Here is a 23858-nt window from a genome sequence, read left to right as displayed (position 1 = left end):
CTTTCCCATTCAGACATTCAGTTTGAAGTTCAGGAGATTGTCTTGACTGGGACCACACCCCTAAATGCATTGAAGCAACTGCCATGTGATTGGTTGGTTAGATAATTGCATTAATGAGAAATTGAACAGGTGTTCCTAATAATCCTTTAGGTGAGTGTATAAGTGAGTGTAATATGCTCGCTGCTGGAATTGGGTCGGAACACGCCAGCACACCATGGGGGACTGAAAATGTAAACCTGACAATGTTCCTGCGAAGAATTGAGGACAAACAGTTTTTATACCATGTTTTTGATATACATTTGTCTACCTGTCTCTCTCCTGTATTGTACCTTTAATCATAATATAGTTAGCACCAAATAGCCATGTCTGTATTGTACTCCTACTCTGTTTAAACTGGTAGAGAATCGTGTGATTGATTGGTGGCATGGTGCCTATACTCTGATGCTATTGATTCAAGAACCTTAATTCATCCATCATACATCTGAAGGGAACAATCCCAGCAGATCAGGTTGTATTTTTTCTAATTGCTTGTTTGTTAGTAAAATGCTAATTTCTCACATCAGCTCTGACTGCTACTCGCTCGTCATCAGCATCAAAGACTCGCAAACATGAAATGGCAAGATAAGAAAATAGTAGGTATACCTTACCATTTACTAATGCTATAGAAAACTGAATATCCAGCTGTGTTTTGAACCTAACAACATAAACCTTTTAACCTGGGCCTTATGATAAGTGACTGAAATTTTAAATTGAAATTTGAAAATAAACTTAAAGCATACATTCAGTTTTCTACCCTTGCTAAAATTAATTTAAGCTTTTTTTTAAATTTTGTTTCAACCTGAAATTGACTCATTCAGATGTGATTTTTTGTTGTGTTTTTACATTTAATGAAAGATGGGGGGATATCTTCTTTTCTTTTTAAAAATACATGTAGCACATCTTAATTTGGAGTGTGCGATTCTGGCACAGAGACACAAAAACACTATGTAAATTGAGTGTCTTTACACCAACATTTTACAATCAATGTGGCCCCTGAAGGCACTTGTCTAAAGCTGGGGCAGTGAATCAGTGTAAATCAGTGACATGCTTTTTATTGCTCATATGAAAACACAGTCACTTGCAATGTTTAGAGTAAGCAATCCATTACTTCAAATCGTAGGTGTTTTAATTTCATAACTATTTGAAAAACTGTTTTATGCCTTATCACTTACTAAATATCATTACATAGTTAGTCTTTTCTGTGTTTGAACTTTTACAACATAAACACATTTCACCTGGTTGACTTAGCTTGGGAATTTTCCATTAGCTGCTGATTACTGTGGAATTAATTTTTTTTTTTGATAATTCTGTAGTTAATTAACTAAAGGATCAATAGGTTATGAGAGAGCATGTTGTTTCTTATTTGGTCTCCTGGGCTTGTGAATTTCCTGAATACTTTACATTATGTTTTTATGGCCTTATGTTTGAGTATAATCTATGCCTGAGAGAGAATTGTTGATTCTGTCAGAAATATAACTTGACCAGAATAATGGCTGTACCTTTATTCAGTTTTATGACTAACATGAATTTGTCCTTCCATTACTTTGTAGTGCCTATGAATAGAACAGTGATGCCCTCACCCCATTAGACCAAATAAGTTTGAAATCTCAGGTGTATTTTTTCAGATTTAAATTCAAAACCTTTATATTGTGTTCTAAACATTGAACATTCATAATGCTGTCATTGTTTGTTAGATTTGGGAACATTTTTAAAGTTTTGTAATTAATATAATTGATCAATTACTTTTCAATTATGCCATTGTCAAAGATAAACCTAAAATGCAGTTTAATTTTGTTCATAGACCATCAGCATATGCAATATACCTATATCTATATATATATATATCTATATATATCTATATATCTATATATCTATATCTATATCTATATATATATCTATATCTCTTTGTATTTTACCTTTTATGTCATTATAATTATATAAGATAACAACAACTGAACAGAATATTGGACTCCCAAAAACTGCTGTATCTTAGTTTGTTATAATTGATCCCAGGTCTGCTTTATATAAATGAGTATCTAGCTACACTGTTGTGACTGTATGACAACATTCAATTACATCTTTAAATTACAGTTTTGCTCACAAACCTGTAATGAGAAGAGTGTGTACGTGTCATTATGTACTTACGTTAAGTATGTGGCTGTACTGTACTAAATAGAGGACATTTTGATGGAAGATGGATGTTCATTTTTAGGTTTCTGTGTGTGGAATAGTTTAAGGATAGGATTGTGCTGGTATTTAAAAAGACAATCTAAAACCAGTTGACAGGCAAGATGAAAAGTTGTATCAAGTCTTCCATGAAAACAATCATGCATTCATGGTTTTTTTTTTTATATATAAAGGTGTGTGTTTGAAAACTTCATATCAAAATGGAATGCAGTTATATTTTGTAATACCATATTTTCTGCAACACTTAATGGATCTTCAGGTAAAATTGTGTGAAATGTCTCTGTATTGCTTTAAATCACCATGACCTTGACAGTTTTGTGAATTTCTTAATTGAAGTTCAATATCCTTTTTAAATCAAGGAATGAATTTAGCTTGATTACAAATGTATTAATTAACTTGATAGGAATTCATGTAAAATCATTTTTTAATTTCCAAATTTGTGCTATGAATGTTATTGTATGAATAATTGTTCAAGGTTCCTGCTAACGTAGCATAATTGAAACCTGTGTGGCAGTGTGTTACACTTGCGCTTAATGCTTGATGTTCTTCTTGTAGACAGGTTTCACAGTAAAGTGTTTCGTTGCTTGGTGAGCTATTGTAAACGAAGCTAAACAGTGTATTGAATCGTCAATGTCGCCACATTAGTTTCCACATAGGTATCCACTATCAAAGGGGAAAGAACAATGTGGGGGGAGTGCTTTATTAGAGAAGGAGTTGTAAAGAGAGCAGGTGGTTTTAATTGCCACTCTTTTGCTGGCTAGGTTTAGCCACATAATCCACAGGGTTAGAAGAATTGAATAAATCCCGAGCTTTAGCTGTAATAACAGAGTGTCACAGTTTACCACATCTCGCTAATTTGTTCAGAATGAAATCCTTGTGTAGATTATTCGATGCACGAGAGATCTCGGCATGCAAGGAAACTTTGCCCACCACAACTATGTTGCTGAAGCCGACTTAGTTAATTTGATTCCATTGAATTTCTTGTTGCCTTGACAATGTCTATGCTGGATTGTGTTTTGTCCTAGAGGACAGAATATGGCCATTACGTCCTTCATAAGGATAATCTTATAAAGATGTATAACAGACTTGTACAGGTAGGCCCCCAATCCTGCAGTTCTGTTTATTTCAATCGTTAAGATAGAAAGTCAGTTTCAAACCCTGAATAAATAAGTGAACCAATCATGCCTGCCACAATCTATGGACCTCTTTCTCTGCCTGCTTACAACCTGAAAATAATGCTTAATTGGAGTATAGGCATTATTATCATGTTTCAATACACATCTCTTCCAAAGACCAAAACAATATTTTGAATTCCATGGTATGACTGCCTGGAAAGATAATGATGATAAATATAAATGCAAAATATATATATATATATATATATATATTTATTAAACCATATATATGGCCCTTCTGTCAACCAAAATCCAGGGATATTCTCACTTTAAGATATTGATTTTGTTAATAATTTGTGCAGTTTAAGATATAGACTAGGTCAAATATTCAAGCTCGGTGATAAATATTTGCTATGATACAACCCCTTTTGGAGGAGATGGTATAGTACATTTTTATTTTTATAATTAGGATATTTTGAATGTCAGGAGCCCGATATGCATTGGCACTTAGGTCTTCCCTCTTAAGACCAGAGGTCAGTGTAGGCATGTATGGTATGCAGTACTACGTGTATTGGGTGTCTTAAACGTGCAACTCGGTCCAGATATATCACTGACCTTACACAAGTTTCCATCTCTAAGATATATATTTAAATATGCATCCATTTATCATGATGTTTGCATTACCACTGTTTGTAGGACACAAACTAAGTGCTGCAGTTTTCAACACACAGTCTGGTGCCTAGCATAATGCAAGATTCATTGTCTGAAAATGAAATGTAAACTTAGTTAAGGACTTAACAAGATTTCGAGTGAAGTGGCTAAAAAAGGCTTCCAGTTCAGTTCTCTAAGGTGATGAAAACTACAGTTTTGTTTGTACAGAATCCATAGCACTCCTCGCATTAATATAATATGTATTTAGTGGGGGTTCTTTGCACAAGATACAGAATGCATGTTTGACTGCTGGACAAAAGCACCAATGCTTTTTGTTGACTGCCTCAGATGTATAGATTGAAAATATTGGGACATTGAAAATGCTGGGATGTCATAGTCAGGGAAATCCTGAAAATATCCTTACATTTAGTTATACAGTGCCCACTGTAATGCTATTAACATGTTCATAACATTGATTAATGGCATATAGTTTATATAGGTCATTTTTCATATGATGCATATATATTTCAGGTTGATATAAACAAAAGTATGCCAACAATACTTGTCCTAGCAGCCTGCCTTCTTGTCATTAAGTGATAATTTTGCAAATATCTTGAAGCATGAATCATTTCACATCTGGAAAATTATGGCAAAAATAAAGACAGGCATTTAACTTTATTCTGTTGAGCTGAAGTTTTGAGCACTAGAGGATTGGGTATACATGGCTTTCTTTTTTGTTTGCTGGGATCTTGACAAGCCAGGGATATATTTGATAGTCTGGGGTATATGAATGAGATAGACACTGTGTGGTCTGTTTAGTGAACTGGCCATCCAGTAAATGGTTACCTGGTTGGAAAGGTCTTATTGAAGACATTTCTATCCTCTCTAATGTTCTGTTATGGAGAGTGTTATTGTCTGCATGGTCTCCCAGTAAGTTCAGCTAGCAAGCTTGGTAGCTCCATTGCTCTCTAATACACTTTTTATTATAGATGTATTATTTGTGTACTGAAATAAATGAATGTAATAAGTTATATTTGTTAATTAATTTATTTTAATGCAATTAACAGAAAATCTGTCCCCCCCCACCAATGTTTGGAGGGCTCTACATTGGGGGAAATGGTTTTGCAATGATATTGGGGATCTTTTGGCGTTGAGTACCTGGACCACAGCCCTCACAGGAGTAGGCAAAGCTATTTCCGGAACTGCTGATTCATTCCTCAGTGCCTCTCGCATTACTTAGACACGACACTCCAACCAAATCACTGCCCTGACTGTATCAAAATCAAGTTCATGAACTTGAGCAGTTGCAGTGATGAGGACAAGATCGCGGCCTGGAGAACGAGCATGAGAAAAACAGTCCCTCATTTGCTGTAGGCATAAAAGGGAACTCGCAAATGTAAGTAGGGGCTCCCCTGGTCTGAATTCAGTACTGTACATAATTTATAAGTTATACCATGTGACTGGTTTTAGATACTCATTTATGTCTAGACTCAACTCTTGTCTTCAGGATTTTGAACAAATCATTTTATTTTATTTTTCTAAACCTCTAAAATAGCTCATGTTTTAGTTCATTTTGTTGCATATTAAGGAGCAGAATACACTGTGTCTATTACCTCCCAAACAAGTTGAAGAAAGTCTTCCAAAAAAAGTAAACAAAGTCAAAACTGAATGACATCATTTATGTTTTTACCATCTTTGACATTTAGTAAAGCCCTTCAGATTACACACACACTACTTAGGCTAACTGGGGAGCTCTTCCTTTTTTATTTTAGCTGCCGACCTTCATTTTGATAGACCAATATCTGTAGAGAGGCTCTAAGTTTTTATTTGCTATTAAAAGAAAGCTGTCAGTGTTCCCTCTGATGACCCAACGTTTGGGAAAAGAAGAAGCACTTTTTTTTTGTGTGGCTTTTTTGTAGTTTTCATTCTCCTCTTTTTCCAGATGATTAAGTAGCCTCTTGTCTTGATCAGGGAGTGGGTAATCTTACCCTCAGGGCTGTCAGTCAATTGGTAATACCCGTGTGAAGGATATAACTGAAAGAGCTGGCATCTGGCCTAATGCCACAACATTAGGCCATCCATTAAGGGAACTGCAGGATATGCCTGCATGGTGGCATTTTTTCCTGTCTCTAAATTATGGGGGCCAAAAAGTTCAATTTGAAAACCTATAGCATTTTTAGGGCTGCAGAGCCAGTTAATATTGTGGTGTGTGCATTTCACGATCATGAATGAACCCTATTTTCCCACAAGCCATTAAGTATGCCAGCAAACTGATTCGCTTTCAAGCACAGATGGTGAGACAGCAAGTGCCAAAATGTTGCGTTGTCAGCAAGGAGAAGCGGTCCCTGAAATTTGAAGGCCTTTTCTTCCATAATATTTGTGCTGGTTGCTGTGTGAACCACATGGTAAAACAACAGAATGTAGGGCTTGGATTAAATAAAAATTGTGACCCTCCCGCTAATCAGAAAGTACTCAACTGTACTCAGTATTTGTTTTTTGTAAGACTTCTATTTTTTTTATACTTACATTTAACTGCACATTTGTAGTTAGCGGGTCAGTCAAAGTTTTATTTAATCTGGCCCTGCTGAAGGAGGAGAAATGTGTGTATGAAACATAGTGAAGTAACTGGAGTAATCCGAGGAGTTTCACTTATTTTCTGTTCATACAATTAATTGTTGTTTGGTTAAATGCATCTTAAGAATTAAAGTGTGAAAGTTTGAAAATTGTATACCACTAAATAAATCTTCAGTGGTGTGCTTATTGTTTTAAATGTAGTCTCTGTGAGGTGAGAGCTTAACTGACAGTGATACTGTATCTGTTCATTTTTCAGTCACCCTAAAAATGCCCATCTTGCTTATTGGACTGTGGACTGATGGAAATCTTTTTCATGTATGTCACTGTCATGGAACTTTAAAAATGTGAAACGCAATATAAGCAAGTTGTCTTTCATTTTGTTTGAGAAATACAGAAGAGAAGATGTGAAAGATTGGTTTCATTATGGTGTCAAACATTATGACAATATTGGGGGGCAAAGAAACATGGTGAAAGAAGCCTGGTTTACTCTGCTTTTTTCCAGGTTGGCTCTGCAATTCTTACATGACGGGTCTAGTTTGTGGTCGGCTTCTCGAATAAATTTATTGTGGAAAGCCACTGAGCAACATCACCTATTTTTCCCATGACTATGAAGGATGCAGTTGTCATGTGGAGGTGTGAAAGATTCATTAGTTTGCACCCTGGGTACATCTAAATAGAGGCTCTCCACTGCTAGAATTATTCCACAGTCCAGGCTTCTATTTATAGTGTGATAAAATCAAATGTTTCATATCTTGTTCCATAAATGTACGAATAATCGCAATCTGCTGTATTTTGATTGTTAGCATATCAGTTTCTGTGTATGAAGCCTGTGAAGTGGAATGAAGTTGTATCTCTGAGGGATTCACAGTTAACATTTATTTTACATGTAGTGCATCAAGTGCAGTGCATAAACAGGAAATGCATTTCAGATTATAGTGCCTGTTATATACAGACAGATTCACATATTGAAGTTAAGTTGCTATTTTAAAGTGGCAGCCAATGTAACTTGGTAGCCTAGTGAAAAAAACAGCTCCTTTATTTCTAAATTTTAAGGACCAAGAAATCTCAGAGGTTGAAGAATCAATTAAATATTATGTTGTATTCACAATTGCAGTTATGTCCTACTTAAAATTAAGGGCTACAATGTTCCATGTTTAGCAAAAAATCTTATTTCTGTGCAGATTTTTCCTCAGCCTTTTACATAAACATCAAAATATCAGCTGTATTTTAGAATACGACTGTAACTGAACAATTATGTAATAGTCCAATGACAAAAAAAATTTCTCAATTCCCTTAACTGTTTACATCTTGTATGCTGCTTGTGGAGTATTTAATGCTCTGAGGTTGAATTATTAGTTTTATATGTGCTAGGGTATGCAAGGGTAACTTCAGATGTTCACTTTGGAATATGGCTAGATATGTCCCCATCTTCTATAATGAGACTAACTACATAATTTTCACATCAGATTATTCAAACAGTGATGAAACCACTAAATTTACAAGCTCATTCTTTACATACTAATACTTTCACAACACACTCTGTCTGGACATGTAGTTTCTAAGTGTTCACCTTTTAAACAACACCACAATCATACAAGATTTAATTTTCCTTTTTTTATTTGCCTTTTACTGTTTTGTGGGAAGCAGGATAAATTAATCGGCATCATTTACTTTTCAATTAAGTAATGAGTTCTCTCCTCTTTGGACTATATTGCATTCATTGCATGATTTTAATATCATAAAATCAATTTTATGGGAAATGTATTTATAAAAGGGTATATGGAAGTAACCAGATTATTTTTTTCTTTCCCAATTTGAAAAATATACCTACTTTTTCCAACAGCAGACTGATTTTCACAGATTCTCTTTAGGGCATTGATAAGTAAAACATATGTGCATGATTTATTGTGCAGGTCTGATAGTGATTAAGAAACATTGTGAGTCAGGCTCATAGCCCCAGGACAGAAGCATGTGAAAATGAACATCAAGAAAAATCTCAAGACGAAAGACTAAACCAAAGTCCAGAAATCAAGTCAAAGTGGCAGAATACCTTGGTCTTCCTTGATGTACCGCAATATATGTTAGAGAATTACAATGAATAAGTGCAGCCAGATTGCCGGAGTGAGATAACGTCAAATATACGGTAAAGACGGATGGTGTGTGGGGAAGTACCAAAACCTTCTGGCCAGGAAATTTTAGAATACTTTATCAGAATGTGTATTACATGTTTGCAAGAGACAGCTTCTTATCTTTCTCGGTTGTTTTGAAATACATACCTCATCATTTGAATATGATAAAAAATATATGTACTTTACCAAAACTTTGTTAGCCTGGCCCATCTATGGCCTAGAACTATGAAGAATGTAAGGACACAAATGAATACAAGCAAACTAATAGGCAATATTGTGTTATCAATCTAGAAGATACAATTATATTAATCAAACTTCTGCCAGTTTGTGTTAATTGTGTAACTGTTATAGGTGTTGCAAAACTATATATCCATCCATCCATATTGAATAACGATTGTTTGGGAAAACAAACCCAGTAAACTGAGAGAGAGAAGACTAACCCCGGCCTGCTTTAACTAGTACATCACACAATGACACAATGCACAAAAACCTCTGGGTACACATTGTTTTCCATTTTGCTCCAGGTGTAATACAAAACCTTATTTGGAAGAGTGGGGAAAGTCCCAACTTGCAAGTAAAGTGGTCATGGAACACTTAAACCTTTTCATACCCCAGCAATAAAATGAAACCATTTTAATGGTAATTGCATGAGACTAGTTTTTTTATAAGTAATCTTGCATCATTTATGTTCATTTGGAGAAAGGCTGAGATTGGGATCAGTAGGAACTAATTCATTCAGATTTGTCTTTTCTATTGCTTGTGTGATGGCTTTTTAAAGATAATCGTTCACAGCTTGAGAGAGACTTGAGATCAACTACTCTGATTTGTTCCTTGGTGTAGTAAGTGTGAAGCCTAGCACATAGATTGGCAGGTGGGAACATTGTCTCTTCAAATATCTGCAAGGCTTTATCATGCTTATATTCTTGGTTATCTTTTTCAGTAATGGGACAGTGTGTGTACACTTATTTATCTGTTCATCCAAGTTTGAACTGTAATTATAGTTTCCGGAGTTGTATATGGAGGTGAAAATACAGGGTTTTATTCTGTGTTGTATCATGCTATCATTATACACATTATAGTGTGATTCACAATGATTACCATCTTGTTCATGTTTTCAAGTATAGCACTTTATGACTTGGATTTCTCTTCAGTGTATGGATTTTACTTTAGTTGTAAGCTAAGATGTGCATGTTTTTCTTTGTTTTTTTTGTGTGTGGGTGGGAGGGGTTACATGAACTTACATGAAGTTTTTCTTTATTTTGTTTATGTATTACTGTTTGGTTACATATCCATACAAAATTCATTATATCCATTGTTTATAATGAAAGTTTATCTTTGACGATGTATGGTAATATATGCATCTTATACCATATAATTTAAATCTCTTCCTCCTGTATTACTTTTTGTAAAAGCATCAAGATGCATAAATGTATTAACTAATTATATAATTATAAAATTACCTTTTAGTTGTGTTAATTACAAATTTACAATGTAAATAAAAATTAAATGTAAATCTATATATTTTTCCCCTAGACCTAAACTAGGGCCAGATTAAATCAAAACTTTGACCCACATGCTAATAGAAAACTACAGAACTGTACTCAGTTGCGGCTTAATTTTCAGTTAGATGCCACTTTCTTCTAATCAGAAATGTAACCGCTATGATGTACAGGTTTGTAGTTTGCTATTAGCGGGTGGGTCAAAGTTTTGATTTAATCCGGCCCCTAATCTTTGACCTACCTGTAAATGGTAAATTACAAACTTGTACCCAATTGTGCTTTTAATTTATTTTAAGAGACCAATTTTGACTACTTTTAAATTTAATGGTATGGTTTAATCATTTGCAATTTTCAGGTAAATTTGGTCCAGGCCTATTTCCTAAAACATGGGATGCTACCATTTCTGTATTTACGGAGACCATAATACTGTGGATGTATTATCCTTGTTAATAGACAACCAACCTACAGAGTCTCAGTGCTCAGTTTATATACGGAAATCAATTTGCATATTACATTTTAAACAGAGAAGTCATACAAATGTGCAATAGGCTTAACTCTCAATTTTATATTCAGTCGTCGTCTGAAACCCTGGCATACAAATGTATTTGAGAATCTAATTTAAGGCCTTAATCTACATAAGGCTTGATGTTTATGCAGTTTGAAGTTTGTGATTTTCAATTGATTAAGCCTGTGTTCTCTTTATCAGTCTGTTTTACCCTCTGAAACTTCCAGACATAACAGGTGTCTAGGTCTTGCCTATTATAAAGACACAATCATATGTTTTACTTTGTCCTGTCATGGGGGGTTGTTGTCAGACATCCATTTACTTTATTTTGCAGATTCATAATTTAATATATATAAGACCTGCCAAGCAAGCAGGATTACCACACAGAAGAAAAGTTATAGTAGCCCATTAATGTACTGCATATTTATGAGTATAAATTCAATTATGTTCGGTGTTTGAGAAGTTGTTGTAAAAGTTTCTTAGAGAAGTAAGTTATTTATAGTTCTGTGGACATTGTTAAACTGTGTGCAGTATGTTAATTTTGTAATTGATTAATATCAACATAATTAACTCAGTGAAGCTTTATCGAACACAATACAAATGATGAATATTATTCTTCACAACAACAAAATACTTTATAGGGTTAAACATTTGTGCTGTTACTAACCAGCATATTCTTTTTAATTATGAACAATTTGTGTTGTCATTTCATTGCATTGACACTTTTCAACTAGCTTTGTCTGGACTCATTCTGTAGTTTAATTTAAATAATTTTAAGATAATTATAGTGAATTCACTTTTGTTCCAAAAATACCAGACCTACATCCCATTGCGGAGCTGCTTCCAGAATGTTGTTGCTGACCAACAGTCCAGGATAGTTAATGAGGGCTTGTTTAAATCGCATGTATTTCAGGAAAGTGCCTCAAATGCTTAACAGCACTTCTTTATAATACAGAATTTGGATTGACTGAGTAAATGCACAATAATAACATGCGGTAAAAGATGATGGTGCACGGATTGTTTTCATAAAGTGTTAATTATCTCAAATGTATTAAGTGTATTAATGATTTTGTAACTCCAATAATGATTCACGCTCATGCTTTTAATAAAAAGTATTATAGAGTGTTGGGGGCGTATGTTACGTTATAGTGCAAGCTGTATGTGATAAGTCCTGTTGGAGACTAATTCCTCTTGTATATCGGCATAGCAATATGCCATTTGCAACAGGAGTGCCAGGGCACCTTGCAAGTAATTGTGGGAGGGTCCCTGCTAAATTTAAGTCCCTATCATGCATTACTGTGTACATTTCATTTGATTATGTGGGTTTCACATAGGGTGAACCCATGGGGAAAGGTGATTATCAGATGGGGGGGTTGGACCTGCTCAGTAGTCGCACAGAGTACAGTGATTATAAGGGAAGGCCGAGAGGTCTTGCCTCAGTAGTGCCCTGTGTGAGAGTGGAGCTGCCTCCCTGTTTGAGTGTTCCTGTAATCCTACATGTGGCAATAAAGCGCCCTTGAGACACACCTGAGTGTGTGTTGCATCTGTTTTAAAACAGATTTTGTTACTGTATATTGTTCTGTAAGCAGGGCTCTATGCTTACTTTCTTCCTTAGGAGCACTGTGCCCCCAAATTGAAAAATGTCCAAAATTTAGGGGCACACTAAAAAAACTAAGAAAAGCAATTAGTTGCACATCATAAATGTTCAACACATTTAAATACAGTGCTGTACAGTGGAGCCTTGTGGGGGGCAGTGGCTCAAAACAAAAAAGGGGCAATTCGTTCCGGGGGGCAGCTAGCGAAGTGCGGATGTATGTGGGGTGGGGGGGGGGTGTGTGGGGGGTGGGCTGCAGTCGGGTCATATAGGACACTTCGGGGGAACAGCAGCACCGTTGCAAACTCAAAACGAAACTCAAACGTTTTCCATTAGTTTTTCTGTTTTATATATATACTTATATTAAATTCCAAATATGTATGGCACTAGTTTGATCATATAGTATAATGCGCCACGGCTGTGCAACGCACTTCCACAGGCTCTGAAGAGCACCCTACACATTTAAAGAAATGTCTGAGTACTGTGTGCCGTTTAAACGGATCCAATGCGCAATATCCTTGACAGCCAACTTTTCAGATCCAGAGGCAGCGGCCTGCACCAGCTGAGCATCTCCATCCTGTCATCGTGGCTCCAGTGCGTCTCTTCAGTGCTCTGTGTCTTTGTCGTGCTCACCATGTGAGTTCTGCATTGCACATGTTGCTGCAAACTGACTTCAGTGTAAATTCAGTGTAAAGTGCACCTATACTTTCCACGGGTGTAGCTACTGCCTCCGCCATCTCTCAAGGTTTAGTTTTAGTAGCTGCGCCCCAGGTAGACCCAACTAATCATCTATTCATTAATTTTAAGATTTAAGTAGATTTTAATTTAGTAGATTTAAGTTGTTGCTGTCACTGAGTACTATTGTATCTGTAAGTGTGTTTTAATGAAGAGGCGGCTGACGCCAGCCGAGCAGGTGATTGGATATCGTGTCAAATGAGCCGCTGCAACACTGGGTCATAAATGTCATTCACGGGACTTGTAGTTTTCATTGCCTTCTCAGTTAATTGCGACAATCCACAACCGAACTACATTTCCCACATTTGCTACTGTAATAACGATTAATGTAAAATATCGTTATAATCATGTCAATGTATTATTTCCTTATAGAGTTCAGAAATTGTATTCGCACTGTGCACCCAAATTGTATTTCACATTCGCACATTTTTTTTTTTATTCGCAAATGCGAGTAAGATGCTCGCACTATAGAGCCCTGTTAAATAAATAACTAGAAGATGGTATTTCTTGTCTTTCCAGTAATTTTACTTTGTATAAAATGTGGTCTAGACATAATTAGCTCTTGCGAATTTTGCAGTATATGAATGTAAATGAATACATAAACACCAACATATCACTTATATTACTTACAGTTGATTTCTGTCCAAGCTTTTATACAAGGAAACCAAATACTATCCCATGATCCCTCAGGGACCTCCTGCAGCAGGCGAAGAACTTCATACAGTTGCCTTGATTGCAGAAAGTTCAGAAACGGGGGGGCTGAACCAGAAACAGCCTTTCCGGTAGTGGAAACAAGGCAGAAGTGTAGTATGTTCAGCCATTACTGTACCTACGTCAGAAGCTGCATCATTTGAGGCCTACACAGAAAATTAAAAATCCCTGATTCAGCTGCGTTATAGACCAGCCCTCCAGAGTTGAGATCTTACCATTTATTATGCCCTTTTGTACTCACAAAGGACAAATGGCTTTATTGATAAACTAAACTGGGTGTAAGCATGACCAGTGGCAAAATCTTTGGTAGGACTAGGTGGTCACATTCCTGTAATGTAATTACCAAACATTTTGCCATTTGGCTGATGTAGTTATCATTGAAGCGATATATGCTCTGAATTATTCCTTCTAAGCTGAAGTCATAGAAGCAAATTGGAGTGAACGAAGGAAATTATTACATTTCGTCAGCATCATTGAGCAAACACACGCTGAATGGCTGCAGATATGATTTTAACCTGAAAGAACTATGTTGTCCTTATCTTTAAATAGGTAAAAGATAAGTAACATTTTTTCACAGTCAAATATGCTGAATTAACAAAAAAGGTCTTTGTGGCATGCAGAGCAGCATACAGTCTCAATGTTTCAAGGTATGTCCAGAGTTTTCAAAACCTTAAATGTGAGAAGTTCTGTTGAAGCAGAGTTGTGAAAGAGGAAGCATTCTTGTCCTTTGCTGGGACTAATCCAGCCTGAAACAGTATCTTGTGGTTGTGTTAAGGTGTCCTTTTGCTGGAATGCAGTGGCTGCACTATAGAATCCTTTCCTTTCTTTGTGTCCCTCAGGTTTCACTAAGCTGGTCTCCATTGAGATGCCAGATAAAGACCTGGAGAGAACAGAGTCCGTAATCGGGAATGAAGGTTAGTATTGTCTTACAACTGGGGAGAGATCCTTTCTCTTCCTCATCACCAAATCCCCTCCTTCTGTGTCCTTACTGAAACAAACTTGTTTCTGGTTGGAAAGCACCTTCTAGGTATGAATATTTCTTGGATCGCAGAATGTTCTTCTCAGCAAAATGTCAAGCACTTACGACATTTACCTTTACTAGAGTTGTCTTAGTATATTTGATTTCAATCTAAATAGAACTACAAATTGGCAATGTTGATTAAGACCAAAATGAGCTGTGTACTAAAGTCTGCTGTGACAGCGATCGATTTGGGATGATTGATTTAGAATGTGTGGTGTGTTGACCAAGAGGTTCATTGCTGTGACAGGTGCATCGATGTGTGGCACCTGATTGTAATTAAAAAGAATCCTACTTAATGGAAACAGATGGCTAATCTACACAATTGTTGCTTTGTTTTTTGGTATTTTACTAAGTTTAACAACATGTGTCTTCAAACAGAGGGCTTAAAAGACAGTGGTGAAGGCTGTAGGGATTATTTCCTCCATACATGCAAAGGCAATGCAGCTTCTATAATAATAATAATAATATTAGAATAGTATATGGAGAAAGAGAGAAAATACATTTATTTGGGTGAGTGTTTTATGATCCTTTGCATTTCTTGCAAAGACTCCCTTATATAAAAAGGTTTTGCCAAAGCAGTTAAACTTAATTATTGGTCAGGTTAGTTCAGAAAACTCTGGATACAGTAGCTCAGTAGTTTCCCACAGTCTATTCTTTACCTTCAGGATAGCTAGTGCAATTAGACTGCTGAAAGAATTATGACATGCAAGCTCCGCAGTACACGCCGAATCCTGGATGTTTCATTGTTGCGAGTTCACAGGTCCTCAGTGAGGCGGCCTTTACAAGCGAGGTAAACATTAAGGACAGAGACGCACCATGAGCCGGTGGGAAAGTAGGTCACAGCAAGGGTTAGAGCAGGCGCAGCACAAACATAAAAGTAATTTATTTAACTGTCAGAAAGAACCCGTTGCTGGAACAGCAGCTGTTACTTTTATTTTAACCCAGTGGCTACAGACTCTAATGCCTTTGTATAATTATGCTGAAGCCCCTGGGTATCCAACATCTAGAGCAGTTAATGTAAGGACTGCTGTAGTCCCAACTGTAATGGCCATGGCCCTAATTGACAGTTTTGCTGAGCTTTACTTCATGGTGGTATATGAGCGAAAATGTTCAACTGAGTTTCCACTGAATGATGCATTTTGGTGATAATGAAGAGTATTATTATTATTAGTGTTGTGTAGTAGTAGTACAATAAGTAGTAGAGACTCTTTGTTGGTTAAAGCCTCAGTCTTATGCATGAAGACCTAAATTAGAAAGTAATGAACTTGGTAGGATGTCATCCACGTAATGTAATAATAATATTTGGTTTTGCAGCTTTTGTTCCATCAGGCAGAGTTGTGTTTCTGGATTAGTCATTGTAAGGAAAATGTAACCATTCCATCCTGGCCAAAACAGCACAGATTGTTGATTCAATTAAAGCATATTTGCTAGATGTTCTCAACACTAATGCAATAAATATCTACAACAATCTATAACACCATTTAATGGAATTTATCAAAAAGTGTTGCAATTTCAAATTGCTACAAATTACAATTGTAATTATTGTGATTTCACGTATATTGTTAATATTTTACATCACACTATTTATTTCTTAGTAGATGCTCTTAACCCGGGTGACTTTGTTTTTTAAATGTATACCCATTGCAAGTAACATAGTACAGATAGAGCATTACAAATACACAGCTTTAGTTTGTACTGTACTGTAATATTTATGTATTTATATAATATGATTAAAAATATGATTGTGTGATTGTTATACATCCAGTGATGTATAATTCCCATTTGAACCTAAGTTCATATGTTGATTTTTTCAGATTTCAATGAAAGTTCTACTCTCAAGCACTGCATCCTTTTTATTCTGAGTTGAATTAATTCTCAGATATAGACCTTTACTTGCCTCCAGGATACCAGCAAGGAAAACGGGAATGTCAATGAGTGGGCTTTTACAATGAAACCTCTGGTTCCTTTATCAAGACTTATCAATGGTAGTCACTGCCTCTAAAGTATAATTATGCTATACCAATCTGATGATGTCATTCATGGCCATAAAGCAATTGTATATACATCAAAGTCTGTGTATGTTTTCCCTCTTCTGTCTGTTGTTTTAACCATGTCCGGTTCCAGTAAATGAGGGCTGGGCTGTAGGTATAAAGGTCAACCATCTGACTAAGTCAAGTTCAGTGTGAACAGGAGGGTGAGGTTAAAGAGCTATCATACATACTGTATTGTGAATCAGTTTTGCTTTGTTAGTTTTTGTCTTCATCTGCATTGTAAATACTTAGAGTGCAAAAGTGCAGGTTTATTTGTAAAATTCAAACAGATAGCAACTGCATCTTATTTGTCCTACGTTTTTCAGATTTTTTTTGTTTCTATTGTGACCATGTATCACATTAGGTAGATTATTAGCTATGTGATGTGGAAAGTTTCCTGTACATGTTTTGTATTATTTGTATGAAACGGTTTGAGTTAAGAGAGACTCTGTGTGGTCAAAGTCTAAAACAACAAATCTTCATACCTGCTCTTACTGACCTTCTGCTATGAGAAGTATTTTCTCTTTTCTCCAACAATTTGTTTCTTGGCTGCTCCATGTTGTCTGTTGCACATCGTATTCAATCCAAGTTAGCCTATTTTAAAAGGCCTTAAAATGGCCTAAGATCAATATTACAAATGATCAAACAGTACAATAGCTCCCTCACTGCGTCTGTCCTCCTTTTGATCCACTGCAAAATGGATAATCATCTTGTTTACTGTTCTCAAACCCAGAACAAATTTTAGCTGCACTCCTCACTGAGGAAATATGTTTGTCCCAGAGGAGGTGAAACACAGAGAGGGATGTTCTATTTTTTCTGGCATTGAAGGCAGTGTACATCTGTTGTTAAGCTGTAATATTTGTGTAACTTTTTTACCCCCTTTTTATTTTTTGTGTGCTTCACTGTCTTTAACTAAGTGGCAGTGCACAGCTCCTGCCATTAAGGATTAGCATCATTTAGCATTTTAAAAGTAATTTGTTTCTGCTGAGTACTACAATCAGAATCTAATCATTTGCATACAGACTGAATCCAAAGCCAAACTTCTATAAAATTGTATCACACAGTTTTTTTTTCAATTTAAATTTAAAATGGACAAAATGAAAAGACTTAGATGTCGTTTATATATAGCACGATCTTTGTTCTCAGATCTATAGTGATAATGCACAACAATCATATCATGAGAATATTGTTTAAAAAGTGGTTGAGAGATTAGAATTTGATTTACACATGTTTAGTGAAAATAGTGTTTGGCTCATTTGTAAGCCTTTTGTTTTAGGCCGTGGGTGCTTATTTGATAATGACTTGGATTTGACTGTTTCAACAAAACAAAATTCGACAGATTTTTGGTTTGTGAATGTGGCAAAATAGATTTGAACAATTGAATATGTGTAAACAGTGACATACTTCTTATCCGCACCATGGCCATTGTGCTTCCAGATTACAACAGATGTGACTGGAACAATAAGCTCTCTAAATACAAGGAAATGACTTATAAATAACTTCATGTGCAGCTTGTTGTGGAATTCCGATATGGATAATACATTTAAGGCAATCATAATGTGTGAGGCTTTATTGTAATGCTGTTTTATTAACATGGGACCTCAAAGGGAGCTTGTTCAACTCTGCTGCCAAGTCAGAATACTTTTGTAAACAAATATTTGGGTTTTATATCCTAGGATTTAGTAAGTAATGGTGACTGTGGAAATCGGGCTGAATTTTTTTTATTTGTTTATTAAAAAAACAAAAACAACACCTGAATACCATAAAAAGGGGGGGTTGGGAATGCATCAACTGACTATCATATGTGTTTCATCATGTTGTGCAAAAGTGAAGACCGACTGCTTGATTTGAATTTTGTTTCAGGGTTGGTTTGTTTTTTGAATTGCAAAACATTTGTACATCTTGCTTGGAGGGAAGTCTCTGCAAAATTAAATGGTCCGGGTAAATACTCTGGCCTTGGAAGCTTGATTTCTCAATTAGCATTTCCAATGCAAAATATTTGTGCTTGGCCAATTTGTATGGAGAAATGGGTTTCGTTATACACAGTTTCAGTAGCATGGTAAGACCTCCCTGTACTGTAAATGGAGTTAGATCATCAGATTAATTTAACTAACGTTAACTTGATATGATTCTATGATATTGAAATTCACCTTCAGTTTTCAGATCACTTTGTTTTTGTCCGTTGAAGCATCTGAAAGTGTTTTAAAACTGAAACAGCCATTCACTAGTCCACCTTTCTTCTCCATTACGATCACATCTGTGGTTCTACGATTGCACAGAATGCTCAAAATAGAGAGACGTGATTTAATTACATTTAAAAAAAAAAGTGTTATTCATTTTACATTAATGCGTTAATGCTGACATCCCTTTTTCTTGTTACATGTACTTTGAGGAAAGCCTTCCCTCAAGTCATAGTGAAAGATTTTCCAGAAGGAACACTCCAATTTTATGTGTTTACAAGGAAGAAAGAGGAAGTCTGTTTTCCATATGAATGTGATAACATCAGGGTCACTAGTTAGATTAGAATCACAACTGGCTGCCACACCTTGTACAGAGCCAAGACTATGCTGCCCAGAGGGGCAGTTACCATCTCAGGCCCAGAAGGAGGGTCATGTGACAATTTTTCTATTGTCATTTTGTTTAAATATAGTAGATATAGGCATAATGGAAATTATCAAGTTGTATGCATATTATGTATTGAAATAAATTTGTGTTCTTAGACTGGAGGAAACCAACAACTTAAATATTTTTTAATTTTAATAATTACGAGAAAAATGTATGGGAATTTATTAAATGAAGAGTCTTACTGTGCTTTCTTGTTTGGGTTTTCAATTCACTCAAGACACTGAGTACCTTTTTAATTGTAATAAAGGTGCTCTAATCCAACAAAAATATGAAAGTAAATGAGGGTAAAGTCCAACTTTAAGACAATCTTTACCCATCTCTTTTAAGGGGACTTTATCTACTAGCTACGCTGGCCTAGCCATGTCCACGGATACATTTAAGTCATTGCTCCATGCTGATCTACAGATAATTCAGCCCAGTTCATCTCACCATAAAATAATAACCCAAACAGTGACAGGATGTGTTACAGATATTGTGTTACTCCTCATCATTATTCAGTTCAGAATGATTAACAGGCATGAATAGCCCTTTTCTGTCTGAACACTTCCATGTACCATGTTCCGCTCTCTCTCTTATGTTTTTGTAAAACCTTTTAAGAGTTAAATGTCAATATAGGTCAAAATGTACTTTCTGGAAATATATTTCCAGTTTACAATTTGGGTCAGCGTTCTGCTGGCTGTAATAGTCAGATTTTAAGTTTAGTTCCACATTAATGATATGAGTTTTTTTTTTTTTAGATCCACAAAATAGTTTTAAGGCACTTGAACAGATAAATGTTCTCCATAGGATATTTTTAAATGCCTGTTTCCCAGCACTTGATTTAAAAAGTAAACTTTTAATCAAGCTAAGCAGAAAATGTACTTTTGAGTGTTGAGTGAAAGGAAAGTAATGAATATGTGGATTTGTGTTCGTATATTTTTAGATTTTTTTTATTATTATTTTTTTGATAAAATGTTTTGATTACATTATGATTAATTATTCACAATCAAAACTGTTATTGACCTAATTGATTTGTCAGTGGCTTTTTAAAACAGAAATCTGGGCTAACACTGATTTTATTAAATTAAACTTTCATTAAACCAATTCATTAAACAATCACGTTTTAGCATGAACTAGGAATAATATATATATATAATGCAATGGCATTATGCTTTAGTCCTCTTATGACAACTCTTCATTGTTTTAATCATGTCACCTCTGTTCTTGCTCTGCTGGTTGGTCTGCTGATTAATACTTCAATGTATGACAATAGGTTGTAAGATTGAAGCATAATCTGAAGTTATTAATATACAAATGTAGTCGAACAATGGATTAATTTTACTGTTGGTTTATGTTAGCTTTCAGTCATGTTTTTGTTGTTGCTATCAAACCTAGGCAAAACATATTCAAAATACTTTTCAGTTGTTTTGAAACCTCTAAACAGTGAAATACTTAATTAAAAAAAAATCCTGTTTTTTCCCTTCCTGCTGCTTTTTTTTTTTTTTAATTCTAATTTTAATGTCTGCTAAGTCTATTCAATGCAGGTTTCCTCCAGGCCACCTGTTTCACCAGGCTGTGTCCTTTCCCGAGCAGCATGCGCGAGGTCACTGTTCTTTCCTTGTCTGTGTTAGTCCATGAGAATGCACCCCTCGACATTGTTAAATGTATTTATAGAGAATGATTAAATTAAGATCAACTGAAAACATTTGGATGGAAGTTTTACATTTATTCTACATAAAAGAAATCCTGAAACCCTTAAACATATTGGTCATCTGTAGTTGCAAAAGCTGTTGTTTCAGACAATGCAGAATGCAGGTTTCATTCCCATTTAGAAATGCATTCTCTAATGGGCTTCTGATGTTCTGCATCTTGTCTGATTTTGGTAGAAATATGATTTTTGACTTTAAATGTCCACCTAGTCACTCAAACGATCAAACTCATACCTGAAGGTGCAATGTCCTCAACTAATTGTATAATGATTTTTATTCTGCTCTGAAACAGGATGTATTCATGCAGAATAAAACTAAATTAGAAAAGTGTCCCCTGACATTTTCTGTTTAACACTCCAAAGCATAGAATTGTAAAATAATTAAAATGTACACTGTTTAAAAAGAAGAAAAAAAAAGGAAAAGTACTGGCAGCAGGCGTGTCAACATATTACCATGACATTTATGGACAATTAACATAGATGCAACCCATTAAAGAAAGAGAGAACCCAATAAATTATGGTAATTTAATTGAATCCAAATAAACTTAATTACCATCTTAATATGGTATATTCCTTTATTAAATGGGTAAATGGAGATAGGCTAGACCAATATATTTGACTGATTTGATATTTTTACAATACTGGTTTACGTTTAACATTTCTGTGCCCAGATAGTTAGATGAGGAATAACTGTGAAATATCACTGTTAGTTTATATCCTGATTTTTCTATGGCATTTCACTTGTTTTCTGGGTTTTGGAAAAAAGTATTTAAAAATAAATGTATAAATAATTTAAAAGTCCAGGAATCAGCCTATATATTATTGATATTACTTCCTTGTAAACTGTTGGCACATTTCTTATCACTGGGATAAGGAGCTCTCTAGGGGAGCTACTGTTTGTCTGTTTTTGTTTTATCTTATTAATGAAATGGCCTGAATCCTTTTTCATTCCTGTATAAAGATGACACTGACTAATATTACACAGGAGGAACACTACTAAAAATAAACATCATGGTTTCCAGGCCACCAGATGGCTGGGGTATGCAATGGAGGTTTTCATCACAGACTGGGCAGTGTACATTGCGCCATGCTGGTAGAGTTGTACTAGGTGTTAATAATCAATGGCAATCTACCACAGAGGTGCGGTGGGGGTGGTGCATCTTGTGAAAAGGAGGTATACCAGCTTTCAGTGTGAAACTTGACACCTTTTTATGTATCAGTTGATCAGTTTTATTTGGACAGACGACCTTCATGTCGAGTTGCCATCGGGTGCTTTCACAAATGTAATGTCATGCTGTACATATAACTTTAAATATATGGTTATTCTTTCATGAAAGCAGTGCTGGTGTTATTTAGAATTGTTGTTTACTTATTCCAAATTAAAGTTATTTTTAATAGGTTTTGAAATATTTCTCAGAACATGTCTACTTAATTAATAGGCTACACCTTTGTTTTATGCATTTAAAAAAATGTCAATTAACAGCATCATGTTACAGATTAGTCTGCCGCCATTGTTTGAGACCATAGTTTTATCTATTTTATATTGTGCTTCTTTTGATTTTGACAAACCTTTGCTGAAAAATGTTGAAAACCGCTTCCGAAATCAATGCAAAAATGCTTCTCTCATGGGTTTACAAAGTGCTCGGTAATTAAAGTCCTACTTGCACTACTGTTTCCTTCACAAGCCTTTTCTCTTTGTTGTAACAAATTGTCTTTACACAGCAAACACTCCAAAGCTATTTTAAGCTAGTTTTGCTCAGAATAAACGTTCCCATGTTAAATGAGCCTTAATTACTGCTGTTGCCTGCTATTACAAATGTCTCTTATCTTTAAGTCCTTATCAGCTGATTAGTCCTTGTTTATAAAGAGTTTAGGAATTTCCTTTTAAGTTTCTGTTTATAACCTTTTCATTTAGGGAAATCCGGATTCTGTTGTTAATTTACATCTCTGAGAGTGGAATACATAAGTCGCTTACTACACGGTGACTTCAGTCACAATCGAGTGGTGTAATAGTACTCTGTGTTCAAATATGTGTAAGTAAGTTATCTGAGCTGCCATTTCTTTTCTTATTCTTAGCATTCTTATCAAACTTTTATAATTTGTGATTGGAGTCACTACTGTTAGGTTAACGAATCGGACTCTAGAGCTATTCATCTTATAAGCTTGAATTAAGAGGAGATTCATCATTTCTTTACAGAGCCATTTCACAGACTACAGTAATTATATGTATATTGATAATTTGAATTGTAAAACAGGAATTGAATTTCATAGCTCCAGTACTATTATAAAGTTAACATATGAACATTTTTTCTGGTTCTGTGTTTAGGAGGAGGTTGTCTAAAGATTTGTCCCAATTCCGACAACAAACACTTTTATAAGATTTTAGAAAAGAAAGAAACACAATTGATAAACTAAATAGATAACAATGTTACATTATTATATTTAGAATAATACTTTTACATAATTTGAAGGAGGGTACAGCAATGGTAGTGAAACATAACTGAAAAACTTGGGGGGGGATGTCTAACAAAATGTGTATTTCCAAGAACTGTAATAATCAAGCTGAATTGCAATATCATCTTGATTTTCTTAACTAGACCTCTCAAACTCTTTACCTGTCATCTTTAACAGTTCAGTGAAGAGGATTGCCAATGACCCAGAATAATGCTCTTGATAAACATGGCTGCTGCTTTCTCCCTTAATGGATTTGGTGCTAGAATGTCCTACTTTTTGAGTTTTATTACCTGTGGGATGTC

At 35.2% G+C, this 23858-nt stretch overlaps 1 protein-coding gene across 1 annotated transcript in view; it reads left to right on the top strand.

Annotated features, from left to right (window-relative positions):
• The window catches only part of LOC136746933 (pleckstrin homology domain-containing family G member 1), a 97439-nt gene that overhangs the window by 16786 nt on the left and 56795 nt on the right, over positions 1-23858 (top strand). Inside the window, exon 3 of the mRNA XM_066699827.1 lies at positions 14579-14653. Within this exon, the coding sequence (XP_066555924.1) occupies positions 14579-14653 (75 nt within the window). The remainder of the gene's footprint in view (positions 1-14578; positions 14654-23858) is intronic.

This window comes from Amia ocellicauda, chromosome 1 (genome assembly GCF_036373705.1).
Source record: "Amia ocellicauda isolate fAmiCal2 chromosome 1, fAmiCal2.hap1, whole genome shotgun sequence".
NCBI lineage: Eukaryota > Metazoa > Chordata > Actinopteri > Amiiformes > Amiidae > Amia > Amia ocellicauda.
This window is presented reverse-complemented; position numbering and strand designations above follow the sequence as displayed.